Source organism: Pelmatolapia mariae, linkage group LG6, assembly GCF_036321145.2.
Source record: "Pelmatolapia mariae isolate MD_Pm_ZW linkage group LG6, Pm_UMD_F_2, whole genome shotgun sequence".
Classification (NCBI taxonomy): Eukaryota; Metazoa; Chordata; class Actinopteri; order Cichliformes; family Cichlidae; genus Pelmatolapia; species Pelmatolapia mariae.
This window is the reverse complement of record NC_086232.1, coordinates 19506300-19519387: the sequence shown is the minus strand read 5'-3', so window position 1 is coordinate 19519387 and position 13088 is coordinate 19506300. Positions and strand designations below refer to the sequence as shown.

The 13088-nt window shown below is 39.4% G+C and overlaps 1 protein-coding gene across 3 annotated transcripts in view; it reads right to left on the bottom strand.

Annotated features, from left to right (window-relative positions):
- inpp4b (inositol polyphosphate-4-phosphatase type II B) overlaps positions 1-13088 on the bottom strand; it is a 177949-nt gene that overhangs the window by 68229 nt on the left and 96632 nt on the right. For all 3 annotated transcript variants that reach the window (XM_063476107.1, XM_063476106.1, XM_063476108.2), the window contains 2 exons: positions 10308-10455; positions 1936-2066 (listed from right to left, as the gene is read on the bottom strand). In XM_063476107.1, the coding sequence (XP_063332177.1) occupies positions 1936-2066; positions 10308-10455 (279 nt within the window). The remainder of the gene's footprint in view (positions 1-1935; positions 2067-10307; positions 10456-13088) is intronic.

Genomic DNA, 13088 nt, shown 5'->3' with positions numbered 1-13088 from the left:
GCTGGGCAAAGCAAAAAAGGAACAGAGACAAATATCTCATTATGTGGATGAGGGTAACTCAGTAGAAAATTAATCACCAGCCGTAATGTTAATATGTGCATAGCAAGCTGAAAAATGTTTAGGAACATGCTGCTGCAAGGGAAAGAAACAAATTCAGAATGATTGGTCTTTTATACGTTTGCTACTCCTTTAAACGAATAACAAACGTATAAAAAGGATTCATATAAAAATGATTCTGTTCTCATTTTATTTAATGAGACTGTGTCTTTGAGGGCGTAAGCATGAGGACAAGCCCCATACAGAGTGCAACATCCTGTACTGTATATGCATGCTGTTCATAATTTGTATGAGCTTTTATCTAGCTTTTGAAGTTCAAACTAAATGCAACACATACATCACCTTTGTATTTCAGAATGCATTTTCAACAACACCTCGTCATTGCCAAAATCACGCGTTCGGCGTTTACCTGTTAAACCCTGGGACAAATGAGAAGCAGACTAATTACTTCCCGTCTTTGCGTTAGACCTAACTGCGTGGATGAATTTTATTATGTAAAACATTTGCTAAAAAAATTGCACACCAAGTAACTGCATACTAAATAGAAGGTTGGATATTTATAAATGAGATGTGAGACTCATGCTTTTGTTTGCTCCTGGCACAGGGCTGTATCAGTTTTTATGCGCTTACACAGACGAGCACATGGCCATGTACATATTTCATTTGCCCCTGATGAAACCTGCGTTGCTATGGAAACTCTTTTAACAGCAACTTCTCCTTAGGCTTTCACCCCAAAATCGATCCTTGAGTTCAAAGTTTTCCTTTATTTGTGCACTTAACCCATCAGGTCCGAGGATACTTCAGGATTATGATCTAAGACTGGGCTAAATCAGACACATACCTATCTTCTTTACTACTTTACAGTGTTTCTTAAGGACCCTCGACTATGTGAGCAGATGATTTTCACCATGACGGGACAACACAGTCATGGTGAAAGGAACGCTTTCACAGATCTCCACACAGCCCCATGAAAAGCTAAATACACCCTTACTGCTTCCATAGAAATTAACAGGGTAAGTAGCAGCCAAGTGCTGCTAATCAGATTCAGCTGATTAAACGGTCATCAGCAACTATGAACACCTTTGTTAAAGCAGAAGTTTTACTCTGGTCTGAACTAGGTCAGACTCTGAAATGCGCAAAAATAAGAACTGCAAAAAAACCAAAGAAACACCCCCAAAAAACAAGAGCTATATTTCTTGAAAGGGTTGCCAGGAGACAGTCTATCCTTTTTAAAATAAAATATTGATAATTCATCAAACACAGCAAATCTGCACAAACACCTCGAACATACTGTGAAGCATGGTGGAGGACGGGTATTGATTTGGGCTTGTTTTGTAGCCACAGGACCCGGGCACCATGCAGGCATTTCAGTGCCATGAACTCCTCTTTATACCAAAGTATGCTAGAGTCAAATGTTAGGCCATCTGTCTGACAGCTGAAGCTTAGCCAAAACTATTTCATGCAACAACACAATGACCCCAACTACAGCAGCAAAAATACAGATACCGTGTTTTAGCCAGCCTCAACCTGACTGAAACACTGTGGCACAATATTACAGTGTTTGCAAACCTCAATGAAGAAGAGTGGGTAAAGATTTATTCACAACCATGTAAGAAACTGAGAAAGTCTTGCAAAGTTATTGTTGCTAAAGGTGGTTCTACAAGCTAATGATTGAGATGTACTTAGTGTTTTACAGGACTGCATGAAAGCCTTCTTTTTCAAATGTCTGTGTATGATATGTATGTATGTATGTATGTATGTATGTATGTATGAGCAATTTAGAAGCCAGTTTGTGTATTTGTCTGACTTCGTATTTGAGTGCATGACTGCATGTGTTGACACAGATATCAAATTCAGAGATAGGTGCAGTTATCCTACCATTAATCTTGTCCATTTCAGCCAAGGTCTCTTGGTAGGAGCTGATTATTCCTGCATATCGTGTCATCACCTCCTTCCGTAAGTTGTCCCAGTGAGGGGAAAGATCTCCCAGCTCCTTCAGATCCTGCACCCTACAAATAAACACAGATCTATGAGGACCATTGAGGTATTATTGTAGTGCTTTAGCTAGTGTTGTGCCATTTTCATAGTTTTTATACTTCTTTCACAGGAACTTAATCTTTTAGTTCAGGTTCAAAAAATTATTAGCAAACCTGTTAAAACACAGACAGAAGTTGAAACATACTGAAACATGCACACACCATGAGCCAGATAAACACAACTTCAAACCCCGGGCTGGAATCTGGTTTTCAAATTCCTGCCCTCACTACTCTGAGCTTTCTTCTGTGATTACTAACTCTTTGTGTTTACTGAAACAAGTAGGTGTCTTTCAGTTAGTTGCGCCTGCAGCTTGATGCCATAACAATTTGTGGTCTTTCTTTTGTAAATAATTGCCAGTATGCATCAGTCTGATTTCCAGCTAGGACGCATAATCTCTTTCTTTGGCAAATAATTTGAATATGAAAGGGAATATCAGATGGACACAGATAATTTACACACTATCCCTGTAGCAGCCAACCAAGTAAATGCCAGACATTATAGAAATTAGAGGTTAAAGGAGGCTTTATACGCTCCTCTGGATCACATATTACAAATGTAAGTCAGCTATTTTTAGATACCAGAATTAGAATTTAGGATTTTGCACAGCAAATGATTTGACAAAAACCAACAAGAAAAGGAACTGATCCCCCTTAAAACAGAAAAAAACAACCATGCTTTCATCCATCAGTTAGTTTTATCTTCTTATCTTTGAGGGCGCTGCAGGAAACCTGGAGCCTATGTTAGGTGACATTCGGAGAGAGGTAGGGTACATCCTGAACAGGTTGGCAGTCAAACAGTGCACAGCATTGTTTATCAGCTGATTAGAAATAAGAAACAGTTTCTTCTGAAATGCCACAGCAAGTGTGAGGTCATTCAGTAACCGTGTCGAAAACAAGAAATTAAATCACAATCATGGGCTTATGCTTATGAAGGTGAGGAAAGAATGTAATTCAATAGTTTTAAGCATTCATCTCAATTTATATCCATATACATGTAGGCTGTGGTCACATATCCAAGATTTTCTTGATCCTTTTCGTAATCCTAGTTTTAATCAAACTTGGACCTTGAAACCAACTCGAAGCCACATTATGGGCAACTCTGTAAACATACTGTGCATGTGGTTAAACTGTAAGTTCTGCTTATGATGTATGAAGATAGACTTGATGGAAGTAAGTATACTTCAGTAGAATGCAAGAGTACCACTTGTTTGTCAGACCAAATAAAAGTAATTACATCTAAGTTTTTGCCAGAACAGACACTGAGATAAGTAACTAATGGCTCACTCCATACTAAATCAGTCAACTCTGAGAAAAATTCTCACCTGACAAGATACCCTACATTAAACATTATCCCCAGCCATCTCAGGGCCACAAGTGTTTCACCCCTTATACCTGTACACTGTGCTCGAGTAGGGCAGTGCTACTGCAAAGACTAAATTAGTCTTCACCTGCTCTTGTCAACCACAGCTATTTTCAGCTGCCCTGGCTATCTTCCCAGTGGCTTTCTCCAGCTGTTTGGGTTACATCCTCATCCTCATGGGAAGTTGTGGAAAGCCACCTAAATAGGGAATAAGGCATTGTCATTCTTTGACAAGAGCCTCATCAATCAAATGCTGGTATTCTTCGGTTGGTGAGAGACTGCTGACCTCTTTGTCCAAAAGGATGATAGTGGGCAATCTTAACTACTCCTGATTGTGCTTGGCAGCCTGTTGGATCAGCTGGTCGAACAGGCTGCCAGGTGGCAAAGTTTGGTTAGATAAAAAGTAGGTGTGAACCTGATAGTTAAAGCTATAAAACTGGATGTGTCCTCCAAACATCCAGGATATCCTGGGACACTTTGTTTGGATACAACATACACATTGGTGAGTAGATTATATGTTAATCTGTGAATAGTAATAGACCATAACATATTTAAACTTCTAACAGGAGCATCTCTCAAAACTCTTCAGTAGTACTGGGCAGTATTTATAGATCTTGAAAGTGGGGTCCCATGGTCTTGAAGTGGATCCTTCTTGAGATTTTCCAACTACTTCTGTTACTTTAGTCGATGGCAAAGTCTGTCATGTTAAAAGGGATGTGCATCTTAAGTGTTGGCAGCAGGAAAAAACTTTTTCCTATTGAAACATCTGTGGTGGGATCATCGTGTCCCACTTCCACACTGTCCTTAACTTCTACCCAAGAACATATCAGGTTCCTGCTCTTGGGCTTTCCAATAGGAGTGATTTGTAAACTTAAAAGGGTTAAAAAAATGTTTTCTCTCTTGACATTTCTCTCTCTCTGGTTTTTACAGTTTATCTCCTTCCTGCAAATTTTTTTTCTATCTTTCAGCACCTTTTCTTGAGCAGTGCCGGGGGTTTTTTATGTGATCTGTCAAAGCCACCTCCTGGGATCTGCTGATGGCTTGCTGGTGTCTGCTTTCCTTCATGGCATCTTGGCGTACCTGTTGCACAGCTTGCACCATGGTCTTTATCTTCTTGGTTACATCTCCTTTCAGGACGCTGTCCAACATATCACTCAGATCTGTATCCAGCTGTGCCCATCTGCTATCTTCTGCCAGTGGAAAATCCAGCTCTGGTTTGCTCTCAGAGTCCTCTAGCTTTTTGATTTCACCCACTTCTTATGCTTGAGCAGGTCCAGTGGCCTGTGGTTTTCCTTCTGGCCCAATTTCTCTGTCTGGCAAGCAATAAATTCACAGATAGCCCTCAGCCCCTTAAAACAGCATAAAATGTTTTTTTATGTTTGTGTAGTCACTCTTTGCACTTTGCCTTTGGTGAATTTTCACACTATGTTTGTTCTTAAATATTCCATCAAAAATGTGCTCTTTTTTTGTCACAAACACTTATCCTAAAAATACTACAGACATTGTTTCTACACTGCCTACCAGCTCAACAAAACAGAAACTAGCATAGCCACCGGTTATATCAGAGTAGTTTTACAAATAAGAGTACATATATCTGAGGACAGCAGTGGATTGTTAACTGGCAGTGATATTCAAGTTTCCAAATATTCCAGATTTTCAGAGTAAAGGTCGCTTATATTGCTACTGACAGCAGAACATTCATGTGATTTGAAAATGAGAATCATTGATACTTTTGTGATGTAATTATCTTCAATTAAAAAGACACTTGAACCAAGATCGGTGTAGATGTAATGCAAAATATTTGCAAAATGGCTTGAAACTCCTGTTGTTTTATAAGAAAACAAAATAAAAAATATTTGGCATCAATCAGGAAAAGGAACAACCCTGCTAATAAGTGTTTTTAAATGTTGTGCTGTTTAGATAATCTCATAGTAGATTTTCTAGCTAGTGGATACTGAACAGACCCATGTTTCCACTGGTTTCAGTCAAATATACATTGTTCTTAATGAATCCACTTGACCAATTGACCACTTTAATGATCAAGGAGACAGTGGTTTCAGGTTTTCTGATTTAAGTGTTAAAATGGAAAATATATAGCCACAATGGTCTCTACCAAATATCCTTAAGACACTGCATCACAGGCTCAAACCACACTATTGTTCCCTCGGGTGGGGGGGGGGTGTGTCTGTTACTTTGTGACTCAGGTCAAGGTGGATGTAAATAATGGTTAAAACAACAGATACACATATCTGCTTGCTAAATGAGGGTTCCGAGGCACCGAGATGGTGAACAGAGATATACGATAGACTCACCCCCTTTAATCACTGCGCTATTGTCTGGAAAGGGTAAAGGTGTGATAAGAGTAGGTATGAGCTGATTAAATATGCATGCAAAAATAAGGTCACAGATCCTAGTATAACATTTAACAGACAGCAGATGTTGGGGAAAATGCATTTTCAATGTCACATTTAATATTATAGAGTAAGATGATGACTTTATTGCATCTTTGAAATGATCTAGCCTGTAGTGAGAACAAACAACAATCATCCAGTTTTCCTGTCCTCTTTGTCCTATTGTGTATGTTGTTTTGCCTTCTCGATTATCAACTGCTTGGATATTCGTTCTTTTTGCAGGTATTAGGTGTTCAACATCAGGATTTAGATATTTGTTAATATTTATTGCTGATTAACACTAAAACTCTAAAGCCCAAAAATAACATTCAGGAAGACTCTACTACATTCTAATTCATTACTCATGCTAAAATAACTTTCTTTGGAATAACACAGTATATTATACAGTTGTTTTTTTTTACACTTTACACAGGCCATGGAGTGCAGCTCAGCAGCAATACTCTTCTACACATCCAATCGGTAAGCCGGTTTAAGCTGCTCACAGTTGCTGCTACCTCTGCAAGCCGCTTTGCCACCCACCTCCAATTCGGCGCCTCCTTTTCATCCTACATCTAACAGGGTTGCCACGATACTAGAGTTTCAAACTTGAGACACGATATCCAGAAAAACACTTGATAGTCAATACAATTTTCTGTAACACGGGGGGAAATTGACAAGCTTATTTTTTAAAATATATTAGAACAATGCAAGGAATAACCGTCATTTTGGAGTTATCTGACATAATGCAAACACTATGTTACTGTATTTTAAGATGAATTTTAAGAGTCTTTTATGTAGTGCATTAAAAAAAACAACAAGTCACGTTTTTCCTATCAAATTGTGTTATCCTGTTAAATTAACACTGTATTAGTGTTACAGACAGGCAGGACTGATAGCGTTTGCTACCTAGCTCCCATATTAGTGTTATCCTTTTATTATTAGCCGCTATTGACTGCCTAAATCATAATGTGGCTGTCAGGTAATTGCTGACCGTTAAATGGCTAATGTTAACATGTGTGTCTGCCTGGTTAACATTTGTGATAAGTGTTTATTAGTTCAGTGTTGAAGCTTGACTGACCTCTTGAAATTCCTCCTAAAGGGTTGCTTATTGTTGAGGACTTTAGGTATTTCAGCTGTAACTGAGAGGAGGGGCTGTGTGCAGCAGTGTTGTGAAACTGTGCCTTAACTGGAAGAATGAAGACGGGACTGTTGGCATTAATACTGTTGCAAATGATTATCTAATTCAATATTTTATTTTTGGGTAGCGGATAGTACTTTTTAATTTCACGTTAAGTTATTATCTAAGTTAATGTTATATTTATCTTCTTTTTTTTTTTGCCTGCTCTGTTTTGTGGTGGGGTTTTACTGCTGCTCTCACCACACCAGCCCTTACAAGGTAAGCTCCATCCACCCTACCACTAAATATAAATTACTGCAGTCAGAGAATAAAAAGAATATTTTCAGTATTGTGGCCCTGACTGAAGCAGCATCTCTTTCAGTTATAATAAAATAAAAAAAACAAAAAAAACAATGTCCTACAGCAGAAGAAAGCAAAAAAGGTAAGAAAAAGGAAGATAAGAGGATTAACTGGATAAAATTCATGAAATATATTTGTAGTTATTATAAACAATGACTTTTTTAAACTGACATGTGATGCAGATTAAAAACAAACAATAGATAGATACAGATAAAGTAGAAAATGTGTTAAAATTGAGTCAGCCAGATGATTCGGATAACAAAATACATTTCCAAAAAAGAAAAGAGCTGTCATGTGGCTGCCTTTATTTCATGGTGCATTATAGTGACTGTTCAATTTAATAACTGAAGGCCTTTTGTGTGGGGGTCAATAAAACCTCTGTAGCTGCGCTGAAAAGCAAGCATTTTCCACCCCAAATACCTTCAGTTTATTGTGAAAAAACTGCTCCATCAAGACAACAAGCACAACCATTAATCCAATCTTAGATGTAAAGAGCAAGTGCAAACAAAGATGGTGGATGCCAAAATGTCACCCTACATGATCTTGACACGCAAACACAGTACTTGTTAATTAACACCAAAAGCAAGGGCACTTTTTGTTTTTTCATTAATGAGAAACCAGACAGCTCTTAATGAGGGAGGTTTTATCGATACCCGCACACTTTGCTGCACATACGTTTATCTTCTTTGCACACATACACACGGCGACTCGCACAAGGAGCCACAGCGGAAACTGTACTGCCTCTGTGTTCACAGTGTTCGATTAGAACATGAGTGGAGACATCAAAGCTAACAAATAGACGGAAGAAATATCCAAGATTATCACAGAGTGCTAAAGCAAACTAAGCCACCCACCATCCGCTGCTGCACTCACAACTTTACAGCAGTAACTGAATCATTAAAAACCCTGAGCTAGCACCGCTGTGAGCTTGGCTGACGGAATCGGCAAAATGGAGAGGCACCGTGGAGAAAGACAACATTTAAAGAGGATTATAGAAGAGGTGCTTGAGCGACCAAGCTGGAGATATGGTGCACATGGGTGTTAATAAACAAACACTGTATACGGTAGTCATGGTTTGGAGCCTGCTGAGTGCTCATGAGCTGTATTATACAGATAACGCATTTCATAAATATTCTATAATTGTCTTCTAAATTTAGCTAAGATTTGAATTATCAGGAAGTAAGGTTAAAAAGGCAGCAGAACAGCACCGATGCTCTAGGAACACGTTACTGGAAGGTGAATGGGATCCAGTGCATATGCTTAAGGAAGGGGTGTGACGGACACGTGTCCTTGATGTTGTGTGGCTGTGTGAGGCTTTTGTTACATGCTGTGATTACAAATGGAAAAACATCCTCCTACTAACGCACTCATCCAGATCTCTGATTGGCTCTTTGTGTGCCTTGGATTGAAGTCAGCATAAAGAATTCATGTGTGAGCGTGTCTATGTATGGACTGTTTATGCGTTATGTATGAGAAAGGGCTGCCAGAGACAGCAGGCCAGTTAAGGAATGATCTGCCTTGACAATCAACGGTTGAGCCCGAGGGGATGGTCTAATTTTTCCTTTTTCTCACACAGTATCAACTAGACTCTGTTTTGATTCCAGGTAAAGTCTTTAAACATACAAATAGAGCTGAGGTTGTAAAAGGGTTAGTTTTAAATATGGGAGGAAGCTGTTGCGGTCTTTAGGTTGTTTGTGTATTGTGTATTTCAGTTTTCTAGTTAATCTCTGAGTTTGGGTTATTGACTTGGTTTCCTTACGGACTGGAAAATGGTAAATGAACTGGTTCTGATATAGCACTTTTCTGCTCTATCCGAGCACTCATTCACACATGGACTTTCTTTTATGCTTTTTGCATGGAAGTCCTTTATATCCAATACATCATCAGAGAGCAACTTGGTGTTAGCATCTTGCTAAGGATATTTAGTATGCAGACTGGAGCAGACAGGGATGGAACCACCAACTTTCCAATTACTAGGTGACCTGGTCTATCTCCTGACCACGTTGGGTCCTGATTCCTATATTCTGAGGCTTTCATTACTGTCGTCCTTTGTGAGTTACAGTATTTAATATTTAGCTGTTTGCAATCTGTGTTTTTTAGCCTCCCCTGTGTACTTGTGTCCAGCTGTAACCCCAACTGGTTGCAACAGATGGCTCCACCTCCTTGATCCTGGTTCTGTTGGAGGTTTCTTCCTGTAAAAGGGGAGGTTTTTTTTATCTCACTGATGGATTTTCTCTCCATTATTGTAAGGTCTAGACTGAAGACCTTCCAATATAAAGTGTCTTGAGGTGGCTGTTGTTGTGTTGAACTAAACCGTGCCATGTTTGAGTTATTTGTCTTTTTCAGATGCTTTCTGTTTGGCTTTTCTGTTAGGTTTCATTGTGAGTTATGCTCTAGTCTGTTTTTGAGGTTTTTTGAACTTTTTATAACTTTTTATATTTGAGTTCTAGTTACTTTTTAAAGATTGTGTTATTTATGCTTAGTTTCCTTCTTTATTATAGTTTTCTGCTGTGTTTAGTGATTCTTAAGTTAGTTCTTGTTTTACTTTGGTAGTCAGCTGCCGCCTGTTCTTTGCACTTAGTTTTACTCTCAACCCTGCCTCGGTTGAGCAGTGTCAAACATAAGGCACGGGGGGCCGGGATCTACCCAGAAGACTTGACATCCCTGGTCTACACCTCTGGCTAGCCTACAAATCCCAGATCCCTGTAAAAATAGTTGTGTCTTCCCCTCAGTCTTTGTTGCAGTAACTGCTAAGCTCCCCTCATGTGTTAACCCCCAGTGATTTCCTGGGCTAATTTTGAATCTCAGCTTCTTGTTTTTGGATTTACTCTGGGCTTTGTTTCTGAGAACTGTGAGTCAGCCAAAATAAAAGACCTGCCTTCTGTTTAATCAGTATGGCTCCACAGCCTGGGTCCTTAATCTCCATGACAAGAAGAAGAAATTAAGGTCCACACAACGAATACGTCTGATTTTTCAGATGCGCTTACCTACTCATGTCCTCCTGAATGTACAGCGCGAGCAGCTGTTTGGGGATACTGAACGACAGAGTGCACTCCTCCATTTGTTCCCGCACAAGCATCCACTTGCTGTCCACTGTTTGAAATCTGTACACTTTGCATACTGGGTTCTTGAACACTGCCAGAGAAAGACAAAGGGATGGTGAGAACAAAGTAAAAAAAAAGAAGTTCACCGAACCATCTGACACAGCAGAAAATACATCACATCCCCGTTATATAAATTTTAAAGAGTTTCTCTTTAATTTTGCAAAAGGTAAATAGACTTTTACATCAGCTCTGACAGCTGCCTGCCTCAAGGACGCGACAGAACAGACAGACTTCAAAAGTCTTGAAAAGTCTTGTGAGGTATGAAGCACAAATTAAATTCTATAATCAATAATGGTGTCTGCCGTAGATAAGAAGTTTCTCATTTTTCAAGGCCTTCCTTCCCTCTCTCTTACTCTCTCTATACTTCAGTTGACAGCACAGCAGAGCAAAACACGTAACCTTGTCCTACTAATCTTTGCCTTATTATTTCCTCCATTTCCATTTTAATTGCTTATTTATTGTGCAATGCTGAGGAACAGTCCATTGAATCATTTTGAAAGTTTCCTTACGAACCCCAGTGCCCAGCTCTTCCATTAAAAGTGATTCACGTTGAGTCCCATCTTCATTTTTTTTTCTTGCAGAGAGTGGCTAATAGCAGCAATTGAAGGCTGGAAACGAAAAACAGCTCTAATGCTCTTATCTGCATGCTAGCAGCAGAGGGCAAGAAAGCTGTGAGCCTTAAACTGTGTGTAGTACTCCTTTCTGTTTGCAGAGCTGAAGCACTCAGAGTGAAACCTTGACAATCTTGCAATGGGTAGTCAAACATGCGTGGCAGGAAAAAAAATATATATAAATTTTTTTTTGCCTTAATTCATAAATGGAAGCCATACTCCCGCTCCTACTGGCAGTGCAGAGAACAGTCCCCATAAGAAGCCCTTATACGGCACTATAACACAGTTTGGAAGTAAACTGTCGTTTTTTTTTCAAGGTCGTCTGTCTGAGTCCTCGTTTTGAAACCTAGTGTCCAAGCCATTAATCCTCACGCTGCTACGTCATTTGTCCTCGAGTGTTAAAGTTCAGCGATGCCCTTCTGATGGGTTCCAGAAGGCACACGACAGTGGGAGTTCTTATGTGGTAAGAGCTTTAATTTACGATGCAATGTGATGCAATGTGCTGCTTGACTGACTTAAGCAGCCGCTTTATATGTGGTTTAATAAAAGATAGTTTCTTAGTAAAAACTGGGTAACCTTTACAAATCAAAACAAAACAACTGTAATAAAAAATGTTAAAAACTATTCCAACAATTCCCATCTTTGCCACCAGCCAACAGTATTTCATGCTAGTCTGACTGGATTTGATTGTTTGGTTAACGTCAACATTTCGGGACCAAATCCAACAATAAATTAGATTAGATAATCGGTTTGTGCTGTAGACTTCCTTTGGTGTTATAAAACCATGAACAAACATTCTTCCTTACCATCTGATACCATCCCCACACTGTTTTGGTACTTTAAATAGATATTACAAATGCATATACAACTCCATAGCGTTTAATTATTCTTAACAAATCCATGTTTGACACCCACTCTCCAACAAAGTGTACCACCACTCAGGAATTTAAACATGATAATAAAGAGGAACAAATGATCAGGGTACAGAACAGAAGTTCCAGCCTTGTTGGGGGTTGTCTTTGTGGGGTTTACATATGGTCCCTATGCTGGATGCTCTGGTTTCGCCCCTACAGTCCAAAGACATGCATGTTAGGCCAGTTGGTCATTTCAGTTTGTTATCCCAGGACTAACAGACATCCCTTTAACCCATCACAAGGAAGCTTTCTGGAAGTTGCTTTTTTCTTTTTATGTGATGTCTAGATGATGAGAATAGCAAAGAATATACTGAAATCAAATAGAGAAAACTACCATACAGTAACCACAGCAAGCACTTAAGAAATGCAGCAAAAGATTTTCTAAAGCTCTGCACGAAAGGCATTTCTATTAGTGTTTATCTTGTGACTTTTTACTGACTTCACTGCATAGCAGTAGACAGGCTACTAAACTATTTGTTTTCAAATCATGTCATGTCACAATTTATGTGGATAAAAACTCCACACAGACAGCAAGAGATTCTCTTAAGGACAATAACGATAAGTCAGACAGACTGCAGACAGGCTTAATATTATTTTTCTACGGCGCTTAAGATGTTGAAATTAATGACAATTTAATTATGACTAGCCTGAACAACTCTTGAGAGGGTTCATAATTGCATCTAAATGAAATGTGAAAATCAAAAATCGTTGGCACGGGGATTTGAAAAACTTTAATGGGTTGACAAAAATAAATGAGGAGCAAGAGATACATGGAGAGAAAGGGGTGAGGGCACAGCCTTAATCGGAGGAGCAACAGTTTGCTGACTTCCACCTCCATCAGAGAAGCGGATTAACCCCCGGACTCCCCCCTGCCGCCACACTAATCTGACCACCAATCAGACGCCTCCGTTTCCCTTCCTGACACCTCTTAAGAAAATGACTTGCCGAGAATTGCTGCGCGTGGGCTCTGCTATCTCCCCGTTCTCTGCATGCTCATTTTGAAAGGTAATAAAAGTGGAAGACTAAATTGCGTTACTCAATCTGGCTGTATCTGCGGGGAGGGTATTGTTTTGACAGGCTGCAGATGTGCACCTGCAAACATGGCTGCAGTTCACTAGTTAATCACAGTAGAAACAGTA